Genomic DNA, 19,830 nt, shown 5'->3' with positions numbered 1-19,830 from the left:
ATCACCCAAGCATTCAGGTTTCCAAACGGCCTAAACAACCTATTACACAGAGCTTTGGATAGGTGTGCCTGAAAGTTGGCCTCTTTTAGCCAATCAAATTGCTCACTGTGCTTAGTGCTGCTATGATGGCGGGTTAATACATAGTTCACCCAAAAAGGAAAATTCTGTCATCATATAATCAGCTCAAGCTGTTCCAAACCTGTATACATTTCTTTCTTCTGACAGGGACTTCTTTTATAACATCATACAAGGTAAAAAAAAAAAAAAAAAAAAAGGATAACATCTAGCCGAAAAGACTAGTAATAATATTAACGTTAATCAGATAGTGGTTGTATCCGAAATCGCCCCTATACCCTCATAACAATATCAAAATTATTTCTAGAACACAGTTCCAGTAGTGGGATTGAATGTGATATTGAATAAGTGCACTCAATAATGTCCACAATGGTTTCGAACACCCGAATGGCTGTTCCCTTAAACAGGGCACCATTTGAGGGAACTATTGTGGATATTATTGAGTGCACTTACTCAATCTCACATTCAATCCCACTACTGGAACTGTGTCCTAGAAATAAATTAGATATTGATACGAGGTTAGGTATGCAGGCATAGATTCATAGGCATACGGTACTGTAAGTATTACATAGAACAATGCGACAATAATAAAATAATGCATTTACATTTACTTTTGATACTTAAGTACTTTTAAAAACAAGCACTTATGTACTTTTACTTAAGGTAAAATCGGTCCTTACAACTTTTACTTGTAACGGAGTAATATTGACCAGTATCTGTACTTTCACTCAAGTATGGAAGTTGTGTACTTTGTCCACCTCTGGTGGTTTCCAGGGTTAAGATTAGACCTCAGTCCGAACTGTTTTTAATCAATTTACATACATTTAAGTTACTTAAGAAAATGTTTTTTTGTTTTATGTGGGACTAAAGTGTCCCAAATGATCAAATACTTTTAGGGCCACCTTATATGACATTGAGCACAATGTTAAGTCAAATTCATCAAACGTTTGGCTGGTAAACATGAATTGAGTTATGGTAGAGTGATAATTTATCCCATATCACAACTGACACAACAAAGTGTTTTCTGTAAGCCATTCCTCCCTGTTGTGACAGTGTGAGTGAAGTCATTTGATCCAGCTGCAGGACAGAGGCCATTTCTTTCATTAGGGACAGCAGTATGACTGTGAGTTTAAATGGCTTCTATTGTTCTATTGTGTTCCCCCCGACACACACACACACACACACACACACACACACACACGATACAACTTCATCACTGCAAGCACTGAGCATTTTTCCTGGATTGTGGAATACAGGGAGATGGACACAGAAAGTTCAAGAGAAAGAGATATAACCATCATTTCCAGTTGCAACTGTCCCACAGATATATTCATCATCAGCCAATCAGTGTTGAACAAACAGGTACTGTGACAGATACCACACCTATGACAGGCACCGGCACGTGGAGAAAAGAGCTAGAAGGTGGAGAATAGATACAAAGAGCCTGAGACTCGAAGAAAAAGTGAAAGAAAACAGACACTGCTTCAAGAATTTGACTGCGATTCATGTGGACACTGTTGGAAAGGGAACAATAAGTTTAGATCAACAAGGGAACAACATAACAAGGACTCGTTGTCCGAGAAAGGGAGAGACACAGGACAAAGCGTGGAGGATGGACACATGGCTGAATGAAGTCCAGAAGCATCCAGCCCTGTATGTCTTGTGCTGTTCTGTAACCTTCCGGATTCTTCACAGGTTCCTGCAGACTGTGCCCTGCCCCGGCATAGTGGACACAGACCCCTGGAAGACGTGGAAATGGAGGAACCTCTCAGTGTCACTCGTCCACTCACTGCTGACCGGCATCTGGGCCGTCGCCTGGTGAGCTGCACTTTTAGTTTTCATTCATTTTTTTCATTGAATTGTTTTACAATAAGAGCAACAAAGCACCACACAATTTAAATGCAGTTTTGGCATCTAAATAAGTCTGTACAAAAGCACAAAAGACAACAAATCTTCACTTTCAATATATATATATATATATATATATATATATATATATATATATATATATATAATGATATATTCTTCAAAACAAGTTTTATTATTTAGAATCTAGAATTCTGAACAGTTTAATTAGACTTATTTAAATATCTAATTGTCGTAGTACGTTTAGTGTATTTTAAGTATGTCTAAATATTTTTACAAGGCAAAATATTGAATAAGACACGGCACAGGTTCAGCACAGTACATAAAGGTGAAACTCGAAAAAAGTTATAATTTTGATGATTATGGCTTATGAAAACCCTAAATTCAAAATGTCAGGAAATTAGAATATTACATGAAATCGATAAAAAAAAGGATTTTAAATACAGAAATGTCGGCCCTCTTAAAAGTATAATCATGCATATAGTTATACATACTAAATATATTAGTTTCACCTTTTAATTTGAATTACTGAAACACATGAACTGTTGCACGATATTCTAATTTTTAGAGTTTCACCTGTACAGAATCAAAGCATTGTGTTGAAATCGTAACAACCTGTTTATTGTTAGACATTACAATTAGTTTGTACTAGTATCACTGTCTAAGAATAAACACAAGTTATCGAATGTTCATAAGCAGCACTTAACCTTTAGTTACAGATCTTTCAGTTTGAAACAGGAAGAGCCTGCTAGACCGGCATGTATTGAGAGAATGAGTGACAGTTATAATGGTATGAATCACTTCATACCACAACTTAAGCAAGAGTTTCGCTCAGCAATGGATTTTTTCACTATTTTTTATGATGTTTTATTAGCAATGTTCAGGAGAAACAAGTTCAAATGATCTATCCAATAAGCACGAATGGAGGCCTATATACATACATAGCCGTATCCCTGGCTGGGATAGGAACCAGCCAATAGAGAGGAGTCGAAATGGCAGAGGGATGCAAAACACTGTCGAGGAACATGGAGTACTCCGGGTTCCAGCCGAAATTCCGAGCTCGGAGTACCTCCCCTCGGACAGCACGCCATACACATTCTCTTTTACTCTATCTAATTATTCGTGTGAACTTATGAACCGTGTCTGTTACTGAGCACATGTCTGTTGTATCTTGTGTGTGTGTGTGTGTGTGTGTGTGTGTGTGTGTGTGTGTGTGTGTGTGTGTGTGTGTGTGTGTGTGTGTGTGTGTGTGTGTGTGTGTGTGTGTGTGTGTGTGTGTGTGTGTGTGTCGACAGTGTTATTCAGCATCCTGTGATGGTGCATGAAATCCACTCAACCTACACCCCTTCATCCTACATGCTAATCATCGTCTCATCTGGTCAGTAAACACATCATCATATCAGAAACACATGTCACTAACATACAGAAAAATGCAGCTCACATCTTATTGATCTGATGCTCATGTTCTCCTGTGTGTTCAAGCTTATAGAAAATATGTCCTGCCTCTGATCAAATGATAAGAGTTGAAGCTGTTCTGTGACTCAGGTCTTTGAAATAATGTTGTAGAAAATTATTAACACCTTAAAGCTGTGCATAACCAGTACAGTGTATATTATATATACTGTACATGTGAGCATATAGAAATATTGTGAAATATTAAAAATAATGTATTCCTGATCTGTGATGGTAAAGCTGAATTTTCAGCATCATTACTCCAGTCTTCAGTGTCACATGATCCTTCAGAAATCATGCTGATTTGGTGCTCAAGAAACATTTTTTTTTATTATTATAAGTGTTGAAAACAGGTAATGATTCATATTTTTGTGGAAACTGTGAAACATTTTTTCCCCATATTTTTGGTGAATAGAAAGTTTAAAAGAGATCAGGTCTTTACTAACACTGGTGATCTGTTTTATGTATCCTTGCTGAGTAAAAGTATTATTATAAAACGGATAGTCCAGGTCCTTGATTCTGATTGGTTGAGCCGCGTTCTAAGCCGTTGTAAATTACTCAACAAACATGCACATGTGACCGCATTACATAAGTATTACCAGAGAATGGTGTTACTGCGCAACTGTGTGTTGCTTGGCAACCTCTTTAGAACTACATTTCTTGGCGGATGAATAAATGTGTATAACAATAGACTGTAAAAAAATAATATAACGTTATATTTTTTGTTGCTGGTGTTTATTTTATGAATAAAATAAATATTAAAATTAATATTTTTATGGAGTAACCCTTCTATAAAAGCAATAAGCCCCTTGAAGCCTTGTTGTACAGTGAATTTAGAACAGCTAGTGCCTGGCTCACACTACAGGAGTTTTTAAATCCTAACCGATTTTGAAATCTGGTTGCACCACACCATAGACATCATATAGGTAGACGCCCTATCGACCGCTACTGCCTATTGGCACGGACGAGAATTGGAGCCGCCATCTTAAACCGGTCACCCGCTCCGCTCAGTGTAATCTGAATGGCAGGTGAAATGAGCTGTCAGCGCATTAAATTAATCATATCTCACTGAATACTGAACTGATTTTCACGCGTTTTTTTTTTTTTGCTGCAAAGGTCATTCATGTAGCTATGATACACATGGTTCGGCGTATTTTAATATCCATAGTAGGCTTAACAGTAATATAATATTCTGATATAAGATATAAAGTGACCAGACACATTATGTGTGATGAAGGATATAATGTATTTTATAAATCTCACACTATAAATATAATAAAGAAGCAGAAACAGATAGTTGCAGTAAAGTAAGATATTTTAATAAGTTGAAGAAACAATTTATGATTTGTGACACGCACATACACACGAACAGACACACAAACAAACACGAACAGACACACACACACACACACACACACACTCTCTCTCTCTCTCTCTCTCTCTCTCTCTCTCTCTCTCTCTCTCTCTCTCTCTCTCTAAAGTATCTTTCTCTCTCTCTCTCTCACACACACACACACACACACACAAACACTTTCACACACAGAACGCAGCCACCGAATCCACCGAACACAGCCACCTGTAATAAAAATTGAGAAGAAGATTTTCAACGTGTTTGCATCAGAAATTTTTAAAAATTAAATTCGGACAACATTAAGCCTATACCTTTTTTATTGTATGTGGATGTGGGAGGGGAAAATGTCGAGACTAAAGCCCTATTCGGATTAACTTTACAAGGGTAGATGGAGTAAGTTAATAATGTAATTTTACCACAGGACTTCTGTAATATCAATAGCCAAATCGCTTGTGATAAGATATAGGTTATCAATAACACTAGAAGTTGGAGGAGTAACTCAATTTGCACATCGCAGTCATGCGTGTATTACATTGCTTCCTGATATCATGTGCGCAAACACAAATAACCTATACAACAGGGCAGTTGAATTCTTATCTAATAACCTAGAAGCTCTTGTAATTATTACTTTAACAGTTAACGTTACCCCACCTCTCCATGCCGGGTGAACCCCGGCTGATGCAGTAAGTTAAACAGCATTTCACAACGATTTCAGTACAGTAATAGCAAATATCCTTGCTCCTTCTCGATTATCTGGTAATATTCTATTCACAAAATACAACCAATAGTACAGTAATGTTAAGACTTACTTGTGAAAAGCCCTATTTTCGATGGTCCGGCGATTAGAACAGGAAAATGCTCCACAATGCTCTGGCATCTTATCTGCTGCCACGCAACGAAACTGGGAGTATGACCGGTTCAAGATGGCGGCCGCATTTCTCGGTGCTCAGCGGCCAATAGGGCATCTAGTCTCCATATGATATCTATGCACCACACACTTAAGGAGAATCTTTGCAGATTTTCTTCCCTCAAATCTTAAACATGCTCACACTACAAGATTTGAAAATCGTGGCGCACCACACACTACAAAATGTTAATAAGATTATCGTGCCATATGATTCCACCATGATCACTTGATTTCACGCAACAGATCGGAAGCAGAAAAGTGGATGTAAACTAATTATCTGTCCTTCAGATCAAGTCATATTCGTGAAAAGGTTGCCGTGACCAGGGAAAGCGAAATCTTTAAAAAAAAATCATCCTTTTAACATTTAAGGATATTTCTAATGAATGGCGTCATCTCTATGAGGTGAAGCATTAGCTTCAGTGTTGCCTTGCCCATGCGCTGGAATGGGCAGCTGAGCCTTATAAAGTGGAGCTCAAAGTTAAAATTATATATAAAAAAAATTAACAGCTTGTTTCATTACATATATATAAGAATGAATCCGAATTTCTTTGTTAATTCAACGGAAATGTATGACTCACTCAAATGCAGTCTCTTGCCGCCACCTAGTGGCCTAACTGTGTAACTGGACTGAGTGACAGCCTGTCTATAACACGCAGAGACGATAGTGGTGAAATATCAGCAGAAAGACTCTCGTTAGGTGAGATTCCAGGATCGTAACTAACTGTTATATAACAATGATCTAACAAGCTAAGTGTCAGGTTTATGTTCTGTTAAATTATGTGGACCCTTATTTTGACACTGTATCTTCTGTTTACTCCACTTTCTTTTGTTTCGGTTTCATTACTGAACATGTACTAGTCTTCGTGCCTGCTGACAACAGTGTAACATTTTTTTATATAGCAATAAATAAAGATAATAAATAAAGATAATACCACATATGCTTTTTTTTTTTTTACATTCTATGCACATATCACGCGAATGAGTCAGTCAAAAATTACCCCAATGGAATTCCTTCACCACGACAGTCCTACTTGTTTCTTATTGGCTATTGTGACAGTACTGACGTAATCACAATCTTGCTCATCCCGATAATTATCAAACATGTTTGATATGATCGGGGCGAGCCCTATTTGTGTGAGAGCAGATCGGGAGGTGCAAGATTCTCCGATTCTCGGGAGGGGGAAATCGGGCATAAATCGGCCTAAAACTCCTGTTGTGTGAGCCAGGCATTAGCTGTTCTAAATTCACAATTCACGGCTTCAAGGGGCTTTTATTAATTAAAAGATAATTATAGTCAAAGAAAAGTGTTGTACAAGCTACAAACAATGTTGAAAGGACTGAAAACCAGAGATTCATCTGAGAATAGAAACTGCCAAACGTGATTGAGGGACACTACAGTGAACCAGATTTACACACAGGGACTGGAAATTGTAAAATTCAATTGAAATGGAATATATACAGGTCCTTCTCAAAAAATTAGCATATTGTGATAAAGTTCATTATTTTCCATAATGTAATGATAAAAATTAAACTCTCATATATTATAGATTCATTGCACACCAACTGAAATATTTCAGGTCTTTTATTGTTTTAAAACTGATGATTTTGGCATACAGCTCATGAAAACCCAAATTTCCTATAGCAAAAAATTAGCATATTTCATCCGACCAATAAAATAAGTGTTATTAATTTAAAAAAAAAAAGTCAACCTTCAAATAATTATGTTCAGTTATGCAATCAATACTTGGTCGGGAATCCTTTTGCAGAAATGACTGCTTCAATGCGGCGTGGCATGGAGGCAATCAGCCTGTGGCACTGCTGAGGTGTTATGGAGGCCCAGGATGCTTCGATAGCGGCCTTAAGCTCATCCAGAGTGTTGGGTCTTACGTCTCTCAACTTTCTCTTCACAATATCCCACAGATTCTCTATGGGGTTCAGGTCAGGAGAGTTGGCAGGCCAATTGAGCACAGTAATACCATGGTCAGTAAACCATTTACCAGTGGTTTTGGCACTGTGCGCAGGTGCCAGCTCGTGCTGAAAAATGAAATCTTCATCTCCATAAAGCTTTTCAGCAGATGGAAGCATGAAGTGCTCCAAAATCTCCTGATAGCTAGCTGCATTGACCCTGCCCTTGATAAAACACAGTGCACCAACACCAGCAGCTGACATGGCACCCCAGACCATCACTGACTGTGGGTACTTGACACTGGACTTCAGGCATTTTGGCATTTCCTTCTCCCCAGTCTTCCTCCAGACTCTGGCACCTTGATTTCCGAATGACATGCAAAATTTGCTTTCATCCGAAAAAAGTACTTTGGACCACTGAGCAACAGTCCAGTGCTGCTTCTCTGTAGCCCAGGTCAGGCGCTTCTGCCGCTGTTTCTGGTTCAAAACGGGCTTGACCTGGGGAATGCGGCATCTGTAGCCCATTTCCTGCACACACCTGGGAACGGTGGCTCTGGATGTTTTATACTGTATATACTGTATACTGTATATATTATACAGTATCTATCTATGCAACAGTTTATTGAGCCTTTCATTTTAACAGTTTTAAATTTTAGTTACTGTGCGCGTGAAGAACAATTATAGTGGATACTCTAGTGTTGTGATCTAACAAACACCCGGTAGAAACATGATTAAGTTGACGTTACAGCAATAAAGTCCAACAAGATAAAGTTGTTTTATGCAAAACCATAGAGCTTTATCTAAAGATCAAGTATAGTAATAGTAATATTGAATCATCTTGGAGAGGGTTTCATCATGTTGACTGTCGTAACCGAACGCGACGCGCTGATTGAATATACTGAATGTAGAATGACTGACAGCCGCAGCTGAGGGAAAAGTTTACGTGATCTTGAATTTAATGTCTTAAATGTTAATTTCTATCTCACATTATACTATAATGGCTTCAGAACACTTGTAATATAGTCCACGAAAACTTTATGGTGCTTTATAATGTTTTTGGTGCTATTGTGGAGCTTAACAATAACACAGAATATTACGCACAATATTGGATTTGGATCGGCCTTGTCTGATCGATACCCGATCCAGCAAAAATGCTAGTATCGGAGCCGATACCGATGCTGAGTATCGGATCGGTGCATCCCTGCTCCAGACTCAGCCCACTGCTTCCGCAGGTCCCCCAAGGTCTGGAATCGGTCCTTCTCCACAATCTTCCTCAGGGTCCGGTCACCTCTTCTCGTTGTGCAGCGTTTTTTGCCACACTTTTTCCTTCCCACAGACTTCCCACTGAGGTGCCTTGATACAGCACTCTGGGAACAGCCTATTTGTTCAGAAATTTCTTTCTGTGTCTTACCCTCTTGCTTGAGGGTGTCAATGATGGCCTTCTGGACAGCAGTCAGGTCGGCAGTCTTACCCATGATTGCGGTTTTGAGTAATGAAACAGACTGGGAGTTTTTAAAAGCCTCAGGAATCTTTTGCAGGTGTTTAGAGTTAATTAGTTGATTCAGATGATTAGGTTAATAGCTCGTTTAGAGACCCTTTTCATGATATGCTAATTTTTTGAGATAGGAATTTTGGGTTTTCATGAGCTGTATGCCAAAATCATCAGTATTAAAACAATAAAAGACCTGAAATATTTCAGTTGGTGTGCAATGAATCTAAAATATATGAAAGTTGAATTTGTATCATTACATTATGGAAAATAATGAACTTTATCACAATATGCTAATTTTTTGAGAAGGACCTGTATATTTTAAGGGTTTTGTCAATTAATTCAGCATTGATCTCTTTCAACAGGATACTTCATTCAGGATGCTGGTGACATTATTTTTAGTGGGTACGCAAAAGCATCTTGGGAGTTTCTACTTCACCATGTTATGGTAAGTCAATACACGGGTTATCATACATGGCCATGGGCAATTTTGGGACTGTCGAAACAGTGGTTTTGACTAAACAAGATGGTTTTTATACTGCCAATGGCGTGGTAGCTCGTACCGGGCGTGGTGAGCTGGAACCTGCTTACATCATCTGCCACCGCTTATGTCACGAACCACCCCAAACATCCAATAGGAAAATTCAACTGCAGTAGCCACCGTTCAACCTGAAGAGGGCAGCACTCAGACTTTTTTACACCATATATTGTAGAATTAAAACACTTTATACCCAAATGACAAAAAAGTTACTCAAATCAATGAACAGGACTAATAAAGCCCCATTCTTACAGACCATTAACTAAAAAAAGTTGGTTTAGGGTTTAGTTACCCTTTAAGTGCTGGGCTAAGTCATAAAAGGAATATTATTTAGACCTGGATAATGTCACAACTTGTTCCAGATGAAAAAACTTGAGATTCAGAACAAAGCAATGGAGTTATTGATTTTGAACACAGATTAGAGGGTGTTAAAACTTAATCCTGAAGTTGTGTGTGTGTGTGTGTGTACAGACACAATGATTGATTACACACCATTCCCAGTATACTCCAAGGAAATTGGCCTTTTGTACTTTGTACATTTACAGTATGTGTGTGTGGGGGTTTCTTTTACTTTTTGTACTGGTTTCTTTTAGTTTTTGTACTTGATTCCTTATTTGGCAAGGCAAGGCCTCATCCTGAAAAAATAAATCCATGCCATTCTAGTAAGTTGAAACAATGTTCAATAATGACAAATAATCCTGCCAGAAAGACACCATAAGGACTACAAGCAACAAATAAGAGTTTAAAACACTTGGAAAGTGTTACTCAGTTATCACTAAGATTGGCTTAATTTATACATGTGTAGCTATATATTTACCACAGCAAACTAGGTTGAGATACACTTCAGGCAAAAACATTGTTTTTTTTTATGTACTTATATATCGCTTTCCACAACATGTTTCAGACTAGGGGGAATAGAAAACACCTAAAATACACTCCCTCTTCATAAATACCACAAAATACTACATTAAATACATTCCCTCATGTATATATATATATATATATATATATATATATACATATATATATATATATATATATATATATATATATATATATATATATACATATACATATATATATATGGCTTTATCAATATGTTCAGATTTCTGTTGTGGAAATATATTCAAATGAGTATATATTAATTAGATAATTGCATATTTAAACATTTCCATTAGCATATAAAATGTTCGCAATTCTTAATATAATCAAGCAACTGGAGAAAACTATTGGTTTGATTTTTACCCCTATTCATGTGGGTCGTCTCTTGTATCTTTTCCTGTAGGTGATCTGGTGTTTCCTGTACGCTGTGTTCACACATCAGTATGTGGCAGGTGCAGTGGTGGCTTTATTTGTGGAGGTGAACAGCGTGTTCCTGCACACACGTTTACTGCTCAAACTGGCTAAGGTGGCCCAAAACTCTTTCATCTACACCGTTAACAAACTGTTGAATGTGGTGACCTACGTGACCTTCCGTCTTGGAGCACAGTTTTACCTCACCTGGTACCTCGTACATCACTACTCGTCGTTGGATCATGCTCTCTACTTCCTGATGACCATGATGCTCATGAACATTATGATTCTCATCTATTTCTACCGCCTCCTCCGAACAGACTTCTTCAACAAGAGGCGTCCTCACAACAGCGTTCCTAAATTTGCTGAGGACTAAACTAAGAGATGCTGATGTCTATCGGTCCATAAACCAAAGGCTGCATTCAACATTTATCCATAGGATATCTGTATTGAACAGACAGACCACAGCAGACACAGTCTGTTGCCAATCAGGGACATTTAAAACACGTTGGAATAAAACATATTTAGAATTTTTTTTTTTTAAACTCAAACAACTTTAAACTCAACAAGGTTCATGGTAGCCAATTGTTTAAGAATCTGTTAAAGATGGGTTTTACACTGCAAAAAGTGATTTCCTTGGCATTTTTCCAGTACAAATATTGCAAAAGAAGCATTTACTTGAGAAACAAAATGAAGTTAAGACAAGTCTGATATTTTCTTACAAAATAAAATCAAAAATAAACTTCTTTTCCTTTGAATTAAGTTTGTTTCTTACCCCACTGACAGTTTTTTTTTTCTTCAGAAAACAAGACACTGTAATTTCACATTTCAAGTTAATGCATCTTGATTTAAGATTATTTAGAGGTTTATACTGGGAAACTAAACAATACTAAGAAAATAACTTTTTGTTGTGTATCCAAGGCAAGGGTCATAATTTTATTTGAATAAGCCAGTTTATTAAACAAAGCATTTTCCAAAAATGGTAGCTGTTCAATGGTAAGTGTCAGATTCTAATCTTAAGTAATACTGACATCAAGCTTTGCACCCAAATGCAGAAATTTAAACCAGCTTTATAAATTCCTCCTGAGGGAAAACTGAAGGGGAATTCGATCTTCAAAGAAAATGATCAAATGACAAAGTATTTGTCCTAATAAATTATGTATTATGCATTAAGCTCTCTCAGCAAATAGCAACCACAGTTCTGCAGAAATCACAAAAACTGAGCACCATTTCAGAATTCCCTGAACACATGGTGGAAGGAATGTTCATTCAAATAATAGATATATACATTCATTTTTTTCTATTAAGAATTTATCATGCAAAAACAAGGTTGAAAATGCTTTACATTAAAACAGAATAGTTAACCTTTCCCAGGATGTTATGAATATATTAAAGAAAATACAAATAATGTTCCAACAATAAAAGTGTTTAGAATGGGACAGTGAATTACTATTTGCAAAAATCATTTGAGTTTGCATTTCATATTGATTCAGGAGTCAACCATTTTCAGGCTTGTTGCATTGATATAACTGGAAAATATTTTTAAACCTCTCCATTTCTCCTCACATCAAGGAAAATGTGCCATTTTTAATTTCTCCCTAAGAACATTGCCCTGCACTCAATGGGCTGAACCAATAATTATGAAACTAACTAGGTAGGATGAATGGAACAGGAAACTGGAATTAATTAAATCTATTAATCCATGATGCACTAACTTCAATTCTTATGTATATTCTTATGTATAAATTAGAGTAATTCTGACATTTAATACATCTTAAATTATTGATGATTAATTTATGATAGCAGAATATTAACCTGCTGATGCCCTAGCTTACATAAACCGACATTTTTGGGTAAAAACCCACCTATTTTCAAACAAATTAATTCTAAACTCGTTTTAAATGCAAGCAAATGAAGCCACAACAACAAAAATAGTTTTTACAAACATTTATTCTTCTGTACATCGGACCAAGAACACTTTAGATGATGCCGATCTGTAAGAAAAGAAGATGACAATCAGCACAGTTCAGAGCACAAACATTTCACAAAAGAAAGATGACAGAGCATCAGTGGTTCCTTTGAATGCATCAGAATTATTCAGGCAAAAACAAAGTTTACATCATTTGCAGAGATTGACAGTTCCCTCAACAGACAATCTAGCTACATGAAGCTGACAATACATTTATTGTTTGATACATGTGTGAAAATCACATCTACAAATTCACCTTGTTTGCAACATCCAAAGCATCGTAATCTGGTGCAAGACGAACGTATGCCTTCTTTTCACCATCAGGCCTGCGGGAGCAATAAAGCATTTAGAACATTTCATCGCATATTCACAAATCTGACAATGCTATTCCTGTGCATCAGAGGTTCCTTTGATAACATCAAATTTCAGAGTAATGATTATCTTTACATCATTGCACAGCAGGGCTTCTCCAACAATGACTATCGTTCTAGCAGATTTAGTTGGCCAGAAAAGCATTGATTTAAAACAGTGGTTCTCAAACTTTTTGACTTAAAGCCACTCTGTTAGCAAAAATATTCAAAGGCTTCCAGATATTGGCTGTTTCCAGTATTTCTGCTGACCAAACTCTTGAGGCTCAAAGGCTTAAGCTAGTCCGCAATTAAAATGCACGTTTGAGCGATTTTTTTTTTTTGGCATCTTGAGGTTGCCTTGGAAGTTCACGGAGGTCCCTGGACCCCTGGTTGAGAACCACTGCTTTAAAAGCCTTGAAAAACAAACCAAGTTCTACCTGATCAGTGTGTTGACTTTAGCCACATCGATGTCGTACAGTTTCTTGACGGCGTGTTTAATCTGATGCTTGTTAGCCTTGACGTCAACAATGAACACCAGAGTGTTGTTGTCCTCAATCTTCTTCATGGCGGACTCAGTGGTCAGGGGGAACTTGATGATGGCATAATGGTCCAGCCTGGCAGAATGAGAGAGATGTCAAACTCATGCAAGCTCTGCATTGTATTTATGCTTTAGTTTCAACTTTTTCAATGTTGAAATGAGGATGCATCAGCGTTTTAAAACTTGTAATCACATAATTTCATGCTTTGATCGCAATTCCCATCATTTGCATCCTAAAACATCTGGTTTTAAGACAATCGTCAACTATAATTCAACACAGTAAAGTAACATGTAGGTCTCACTTGTTTCTGCGTGGAGCGCTCTTCCTAGGGTACTTAGGCTGCCTCCTCAGACGCAGGGTCTTGGGCCGGCGGAAGGTTGGGGTGGTCCTGATCTTCTTCTTCCTCTGGCTGTGGACACCCTTCAGCACAGCTTTCTTGGCTTTAAGGGCCTTGGACTTGGCCTCAGTCTTGGCCGGGACAGCTGTAGAAAGAATTACAAATTATGACCATAGAATATTACCAAAACCAGTCTATATGATGCACCTTGAATGAGTACAATATTCCAAACTGCATTCTAGTCACTTATAAACATTTTACTGCTTTATTATGAAATGTAATGGACTTTCAGAGTCACACCAGTGTTACGTTACATGAATATTAAGGTAGCATCTATAAAATGCATCAAACATAAATTTGCTGATATTTAACAATGATTTCGTTTTCGAGGATGAGTGAATGACTCTTTTAATCACTAAACTGGCCGATAATGAATAAGAAATGGATGGATATTGGTAGCCACGTGTGTTTACTAGCTAACGATGACAAGCTAATGAGGTGTCATACTTGTGTTTTACTCCGTTCAATTCAAATTGAAGGTAAATAGCCAGTTTATGCCAACTGTTAAATAGTTTTAACACACAGGCAGTCTGACAGAATGACGCACTGAGAGAACTTGCAGCTCAATTATGTTAGCTTGCTAACCGCCAACCCGACTAAAGGACGTCTCATTCCGGCACTTACTGAATTAAAACACATGTTATTCCACTCCATTCGCCCAATAAAACCACTAGACACAAACATAACTATATCAACTACATCCAAGCGAAAATGTAGATGTATATATCAGAATAAACTTTATTTTTATAATGTAAAACCTATAAAACGAACGCACCTTCCTTCTTCGCCTTCGGGGCCATGTTGGGAAAGGAAGAACGAGAAGGGTTTCCTTCAGTATATCACAGGGGTTCACGTTAACAGAGGCAGTCATCGCGAGAACACCGCTAGGCATTATGGGTTCTGTAGTACAATTGCGCACTGTAAATATCGAGCGCCGCCTCAGGGGCGAGAGGGCTTGGGTTGAGCACAGTCACGCAGTAAAACTTTAATACGACTAGCCTACTTGTTTATATATTTCATTTATTTGCCGCAAAAAAAACGAATAACCTACAAAATAATAGTTGCCTTAACAACAAAAATGTGTCGACTAAATAATAGCCTAATGCGAATTTAGAAAAGTCTAAAATAGGCTAACGTTACTTGTAATGTAAAAAAAAAGCTTTCTGCCTTAGGTAAGTTGTAACATTTTATTTTATTTATATTTATTAATATGTTTATGTTTTATGTTTGTTTATCCCAGTCACTCACAGGACAGAATGGTTCAGTGTTTGCATTGGTGTGGTCTTGTTAAAGCTCTCACATGATGAGCTCTCTAACGTTACCCCCTGTGAAAGGAGACAGGATCATCTGTGAACTCCCTTTGGTAACACTTTCTGTATTTTTAGTTAGTTTAAAATTTTGTCTCACTGGACATCTATATACTTTCACATCTTTATACTTCTCTCTAGTTTTCTCTCTCTCTCAGAATTACAACACTTAACAAGTAGAGGATTAGTAGAGTGTGATTCTATAAACCAGACTCAACTGGACCAGATTATTATGTAAAACGATCTTTTTTGTTGTTTTGTTTTTGTTTGTTTAAATTTTTTAAAGCCTATCCTAACTCATTTATATCGGTTTATTTATTTAGTACTTTACAAGGGACGCTGCAGTGCACACCAAAGATGGCTTTAATATTACTGTTAGAGAGGCATGTCAAGGACAGAAATCAGGGTAAGTTACTCTTTTCTTTTTCACACACACACATGCAATTGTTTTTTGCTATTATGGTGGAGGCTTTCCATTAACCTTGCTGTTTTGATATTTTCCATTAACATTTGTTAAACCCTTTTCCCCACAATGTAGGCAAAACCTCACACACAAACCCTCTAGATTGGTTTAGATTGTATATGTGATAAAATGTGCAATGCAGCATGAATGAACATTATTTTATTGTAAATGTTCACTATACTTTCAGACTGAATGTAGCCAAGGTCATTGTAGTTGGTGATGTAGCAGTTGGGAAGACCTGTTTAATAAATAGGTAAGAGTCTGTAATGTTAATTTACTATATTCAGATCTAATAGGGCTTTTACTGATACATTTGTGTGTAAAAATAAATTACAAACAGTTTGATTAACTATAAGTGTTAATATTTCTAACCTGAAGATTCTGCAAAGACACATTTGACAAGACGTACAAGGCGACTATTGGAGTGGATTTTGAGATGGAGAGATTTGAGGTCCTCGGGGTGCCCTTCAGTTTGCAGTTGTGAGTTTTGTGTTTTTTTACAGGTTTAACAGTCATTCGTATGGTTGCATCCTTCGATCATGGACCTCTTTCCCTTTGCAGGTGGGACACAGCAGGTCAAGAAAGATTTAGATGTATTGCATCCACATACTACAGAGGAGCTCAAGGTAACAAAACAGACTATATTAAGCATACGCTTGCTGTGGTTAGTGCAAAAACAATTTGTCTTTTGTTTCCAGCCATCATCGTTGTGTTTGACCTGAGCAATTACAACTCTTTGGATAATGCGAGGTACAGTACGATCACTTATTTGGTTTGAAACACTTGTCTGAATAGTCATGAATCTGTTTTCTCTCACCTGTCTGTTTATTCAGAGAGTGGCTTGAAGATGCCATGAGAGACAATGACCCTTCTAGTGTTCTCCTCTTCCTCGTGGGAACCAAGAAGGATCTTAGTGTGAGTTATCAAATGATCACCTGTAAGATGGCCACAGTGTGCCATGGCCACACTGCCACTTTCACACGGTGTTGGCATATAGAGGGGTCTAAAAAATGGATATGGATGCATAAAATTGTACTGATATTTCCAAAACAGTGTTTCCTTGAGATAACTAGTCTAGGTGAGTATTTCTCTCCATAGCACCCAGATCAGTTGGCCCAAATGGAGCAAGAGGCTGTTAGACTCTCTGAAGAGATCAGAGCAGAATATTGGGCCGTCTCTGCCCTGTCAGGTACAGTAAAGTGTTAAAGACTTTTAACAGTAGGGGTTTTGAATGCCATCAGACTAGTTGGTATGTCTGAGCTGATGCCAGAAATATGTGAGGTTGCAATAGATGAAGGGTTGTAATAAATGCAATAATCTCACTAAACATCTTTGTCTGTGTAAACCACTGCAATGCTCATTCCAAGAGAGGGTTTGTAGCACCATAACCTACTGAATATATCATCATATCATTTATATTATGTTTTCTGGTTTAATATATTTTAAAATGTACTTTATTCCTGTGATGGCAAAGCTGAATTTTTACTCCAGTCTTTTCTCATTACATCATTATTCCAGTCTTCTGTGTCACGTGATTCTTTAGAAATCATTCTAATAATCTGATTTGCTGCTCTAGAAACATTTCTGATTATTATTAACGCTGAAAACATTAAACATATAAAATATTTTTGGGAAAACGTGTTCCCTACCATTCAAAGGTTTGGGTGCGATTTTTCTTTATGTATGTGTGTAAAATAAATGAATACTTTAATTCAGCAAGGATGCATTAAATTGTTCAAAAGTCACTGTAATGACATGTATGATGTTGTAATATAATGTAACATCTCTGTTCTCAAATACAGTATATAAGAACAAATGTATCATGGTTTCCAGCAAAACTGTAATCGTCATTGATAATAATAAGGACCATTATTAATAACTGAGCAGCTATAATTGATAATTGAGCAGCAACTCTGCATATTAGAATGATTTCTAAAGGAACATGTGACACTGAAGACTGGAGTAATGATGCTTAAAATTCAGGTTTGCCATAAAAGGAATATGGAAATATACATTTAAAACATTTTTTAAATAGAAAGCACTCGTTTTAAATTACAATCATATTTTACAATATTGCTGTTTTTAATATATTTTGATCAAATAAATGCAGTCTTGGTGAACATAAGAGACTTCTTTTTCTTTCAACAATTCCAAATGAGTCCATACTTTTGCTGGCATCAGATGTATAATGTATGTCGTCCTCCATAGGGGAAAGTGTGAGAGACTTTTTCCTCCGTGTTGCATCACTTACATTTGAGTCGACTGTATTATCTGAGCTGGAGAGGAACAGTTCTAGACAAGTTGGTGATATTGTCAGTAAGTAATTTTTTCAATAAAGTCCAAGTAATATATTACAAATGTCTTAAAATGCCCCCCCCCCCCCCCCTTGAAAAAAAAAAGAAAAAGAAAATTGTCATCATTTACTCAACCTGGGCCTCATGTGATTTCAAACATGTGACATTCATGACTTTTTTCTGATATGTATTTCTGATAAGATATTTTGAATAATGTTGATTACCAAACAATTTCGGTTCCCATTGACTTCCATTGTATTTTTTGACCATATAATGGACTTCAATTGGAACCAAATTTGTTTGCTTGCCAGCATTCTTCAGAATATGATCTAATATTTTTCCACGGAAGTGAGAAAGTCATACATGTTTGGAAAGGCATGAGGGTGAGTAAATTATGGCAGAATCTTCATTTTTGGGTGGACTATTCCTTTAACAAGTTTAACATTCAGCCTTTGGTCTAATTTAAAACATTTTATTTCAGTTTTACCATGGAAATCTTTCACCATGGTCATATTGTCTATATTTTGTTCACTCCACAGAAATTTCTAATAATTGTGATGGAAATTTTAAGAAGAGGCAATCAAACTGCTGTCATTGACTGAACATATGCAAAATGTTTCAATGGATCTGATCAAATGGGAATTGAAGTGACCCTTGAATACAGACTTCGGGATGATGTCCCATAATGCTCGGACACAAATCTCTGGGTGAAAGAAGAAAATAATACAATCAGAAGACTTGGCCAGTCAGATAATGAGGGAATCTCAACAAGAATCCATCTGAAAGTGACGTTTAGACTCTATTTAGAGGTGTAATAATGAATGCAATGATGTTTCACCCGTTTAATTATGAATCTACTACTTTTACTACATTTTCTGTATCATAGTTATATTACATGATTACTTGGATACAGAGTGAGTTTTTCATAGACTCTCAATTAACCATGATTAAGTGAGGATTAGTTTGTCTATAAATGTGTTCATTTTTTTGACCCAACAAAACAGTGCCATATAGAGATTTATCTCATCTAGAATCTATAAACACTTGGGTGTCATTTACTGACATTTAGTCTATCAGTATTCCATAAAATGAAGCAAATCCCAGTAATTTGATGGTAATCATTTTTGTGCAGGCAAACAGCAGTGTTTAGTGCAGTGTACTTAAGAGGTCACTAAACGCCCTCCTGGTGGTTCTGAATTTCTTTTTGTAAATGCAGCCCTTGTTTTCATTGCATCATGCGTTTCTTTGGCTAATATGATACATATGCCAAGACTCATGACCACAGGCCGTCTGCTGGGACACAAGACTCCCACTGTGAGCGAAATGGGAGGATTGTTAGACGTAAATGGAGAAGTATCACTCAAGCAAAAATTGCGAAGCAAAAATGAGCAACTCGACAAACATATATACAGTGTTGTATTCTGTTCTGAAGTCTTGATTCATGAGACAATAAAGGCTAACTTTTTTTTAAAAAGTATTATTTTAAGTATGGATTGTGTCAAAATAAATTAGAAATGGTTGGTAGTCTCTAATAAAATTCCAACAAATGTCACATGGAAAAGGGAATAATGCCACCTCCTACGCCATGTTAAAATCACAGCTGCCTGAAATGAACTATCTAAGGTCTGAAGCTTG

General features: G+C 36.9%; 3 protein-coding genes and 3 non-coding genes across 7 annotated transcripts; 2 read left to right on the top strand and 4 right to left on the bottom strand.

Annotated features, from left to right (window-relative positions):
• Window positions 1-142: 142 nt before the first annotated feature.
• tlcd1 (TLC domain containing 1) lies at window positions 143-12,322 on the top strand. Its single transcript, XM_077233257.1, has 4 exons — window positions 143-1,893; window positions 3,237-3,319; window positions 9,411-9,493; window positions 10,869-12,322. The coding sequence occupies exons 1-4, from the start codon at window positions 1,688-1,690 to the stop codon at window positions 11,250-11,252; spliced, it is 756 nt and encodes a 251-aa protein (XP_077089372.1). The 5' UTR covers window positions 143-1,687; the 3' UTR covers window positions 11,253-12,322.
• A 486-nt stretch (window positions 12,323-12,808) lies between these two features.
• Window positions 12,809-15,002, bottom strand: rpl23a (ribosomal protein L23a). Its single transcript, XM_077233259.1, has 5 exons — window positions 14,907-15,002; window positions 14,036-14,216; window positions 13,633-13,809; window positions 13,102-13,171; window positions 12,809-12,870 (listed from the first exon to the last, which is right to left on the bottom strand). Exons 1-5 carry the CDS (start codon window positions 14,929-14,931, stop codon window positions 12,856-12,858), a joined length of 468 nt encoding a protein of 155 aa, XP_077089374.1. The 5' UTR covers window positions 14,932-15,002; the 3' UTR covers window positions 12,809-12,855.
• Window positions 12,938-13,005, bottom strand: LOC143741216 (small nucleolar RNA SNORD42). The gene has a single exon (XR_013204967.1). It is a non-coding gene; the product is annotated as a small nucleolar RNA SNORD42 (small nucleolar RNA).
• LOC143741213 (small nucleolar RNA SNORD42) lies at window positions 13,238-13,302 on the bottom strand. Its single transcript, XR_013204966.1, has one exon. It is a non-coding gene; the product is annotated as a small nucleolar RNA SNORD42 (small nucleolar RNA).
• LOC143741220 (small nucleolar RNA Z17) lies at window positions 13,896-13,966 on the bottom strand. Its single transcript, XR_013204971.1, has one exon. It is a non-coding gene; the product is annotated as a small nucleolar RNA Z17 (small nucleolar RNA).
• A 15-nt stretch (window positions 15,003-15,017) lies between the features above and the next one.
• On the top strand, window positions 15,018-19,670 carry rab34b (RAB34, member RAS oncogene family b). 2 transcript variants are annotated; one of them, XM_077233256.1, is made up of 11 exons: window positions 15,018-15,303; window positions 15,372-15,494; window positions 15,762-15,844; window positions 16,089-16,154; window positions 16,280-16,381; window positions 16,463-16,527; window positions 16,600-16,651; window positions 16,735-16,816; window positions 17,000-17,090; window positions 18,110-18,217; window positions 18,735-19,670. In XM_077233256.1, the coding sequence occupies exons 2-11, from the start codon at window positions 15,432-15,434 to the stop codon at window positions 18,791-18,793; spliced, it is 771 nt and encodes a 256-aa protein (XP_077089371.1). In that variant the 5' UTR covers window positions 15,018-15,303; window positions 15,372-15,431; the 3' UTR covers window positions 18,794-19,670. The 2 variants fall into 2 exon arrangements, with proteins under 2 accessions (XP_077089371.1, XP_077089370.1); XM_077233255.1 differs by having other exon boundaries at window positions 15,171-15,307.
• The last annotated feature ends 160 nt before the right edge of the window (window positions 19,671-19,830 follow it).

Source organism: Siphateles boraxobius, unplaced genomic scaffold (genome assembly GCF_051911475.1).
Source record: "Siphateles boraxobius isolate OS27281-9 unplaced genomic scaffold, OSU_SipBor_1 18, whole genome shotgun sequence".
Classification (NCBI taxonomy): domain Eukaryota; kingdom Metazoa; phylum Chordata; class Actinopteri; order Cypriniformes; family Leuciscidae; genus Siphateles; species Siphateles boraxobius.
Note: the sequence above shows the minus strand (reverse complement) of the source record. Positions and strands in the feature narration are given on the sequence as shown.

Excerpts from the sequence above, each read along its gene's own strand:
- tlcd1 (XM_077233257.1), top strand. The coding sequence starts at position 1,688 with ATGGACACATGGCTGAATGAAGTCCAGAAGCATCCAGCCCTGTATGTC. Across the intron at positions 1,894-3,236 it reads GGCATCTGGGCCGTCGCCTG|TGTTATTCAGCATCCTGTGA; the intron begins GTGAGCTGCACT and ends GTGTGTCGACAG. Across the intron at positions 3,320-9,410 it reads GCTAATCATCGTCTCATCTG|GATACTTCATTCAGGATGCT; the intron begins GTCAGTAAACAC and ends CTCTTTCAACAG.
- rpl23a (XM_077233259.1), bottom strand. The coding sequence starts at position 14,931 with ATGGCCCCGAAGGCGAAGAAGGAAG. Across the intron at positions 14,217-14,906 it reads CCCGAAGGCGAAGAAGGAAG|CTGTCCCGGCCAAGACTGAG; the intron begins GTGCGTTCGTTT and ends TTCTTTCTACAG. Across the intron at positions 13,172-13,632 it reads AAAGTCAACACACTGATCAG|GCCTGATGGTGAAAAGAAGG; the intron begins GTAGAACTTGGT and ends TTGCTCCCGCAG.
- rab34b (XM_077233256.1), top strand. The coding sequence starts at position 15,432 with ATGATGAGCTCTCTAACGTTACCCCCTGTGAAAGGAGACAGGATCATC. Across the intron at positions 16,528-16,599 it reads ATACTACAGAGGAGCTCAAG|CCATCATCGTTGTGTTTGAC; the intron begins GTAACAAAACAG and ends TTTTGTTTCCAG. Across the intron at positions 16,652-16,734 it reads AACTCTTTGGATAATGCGAG|AGAGTGGCTTGAAGATGCCA; the intron begins GTACAGTACGAT and ends CTGTTTATTCAG.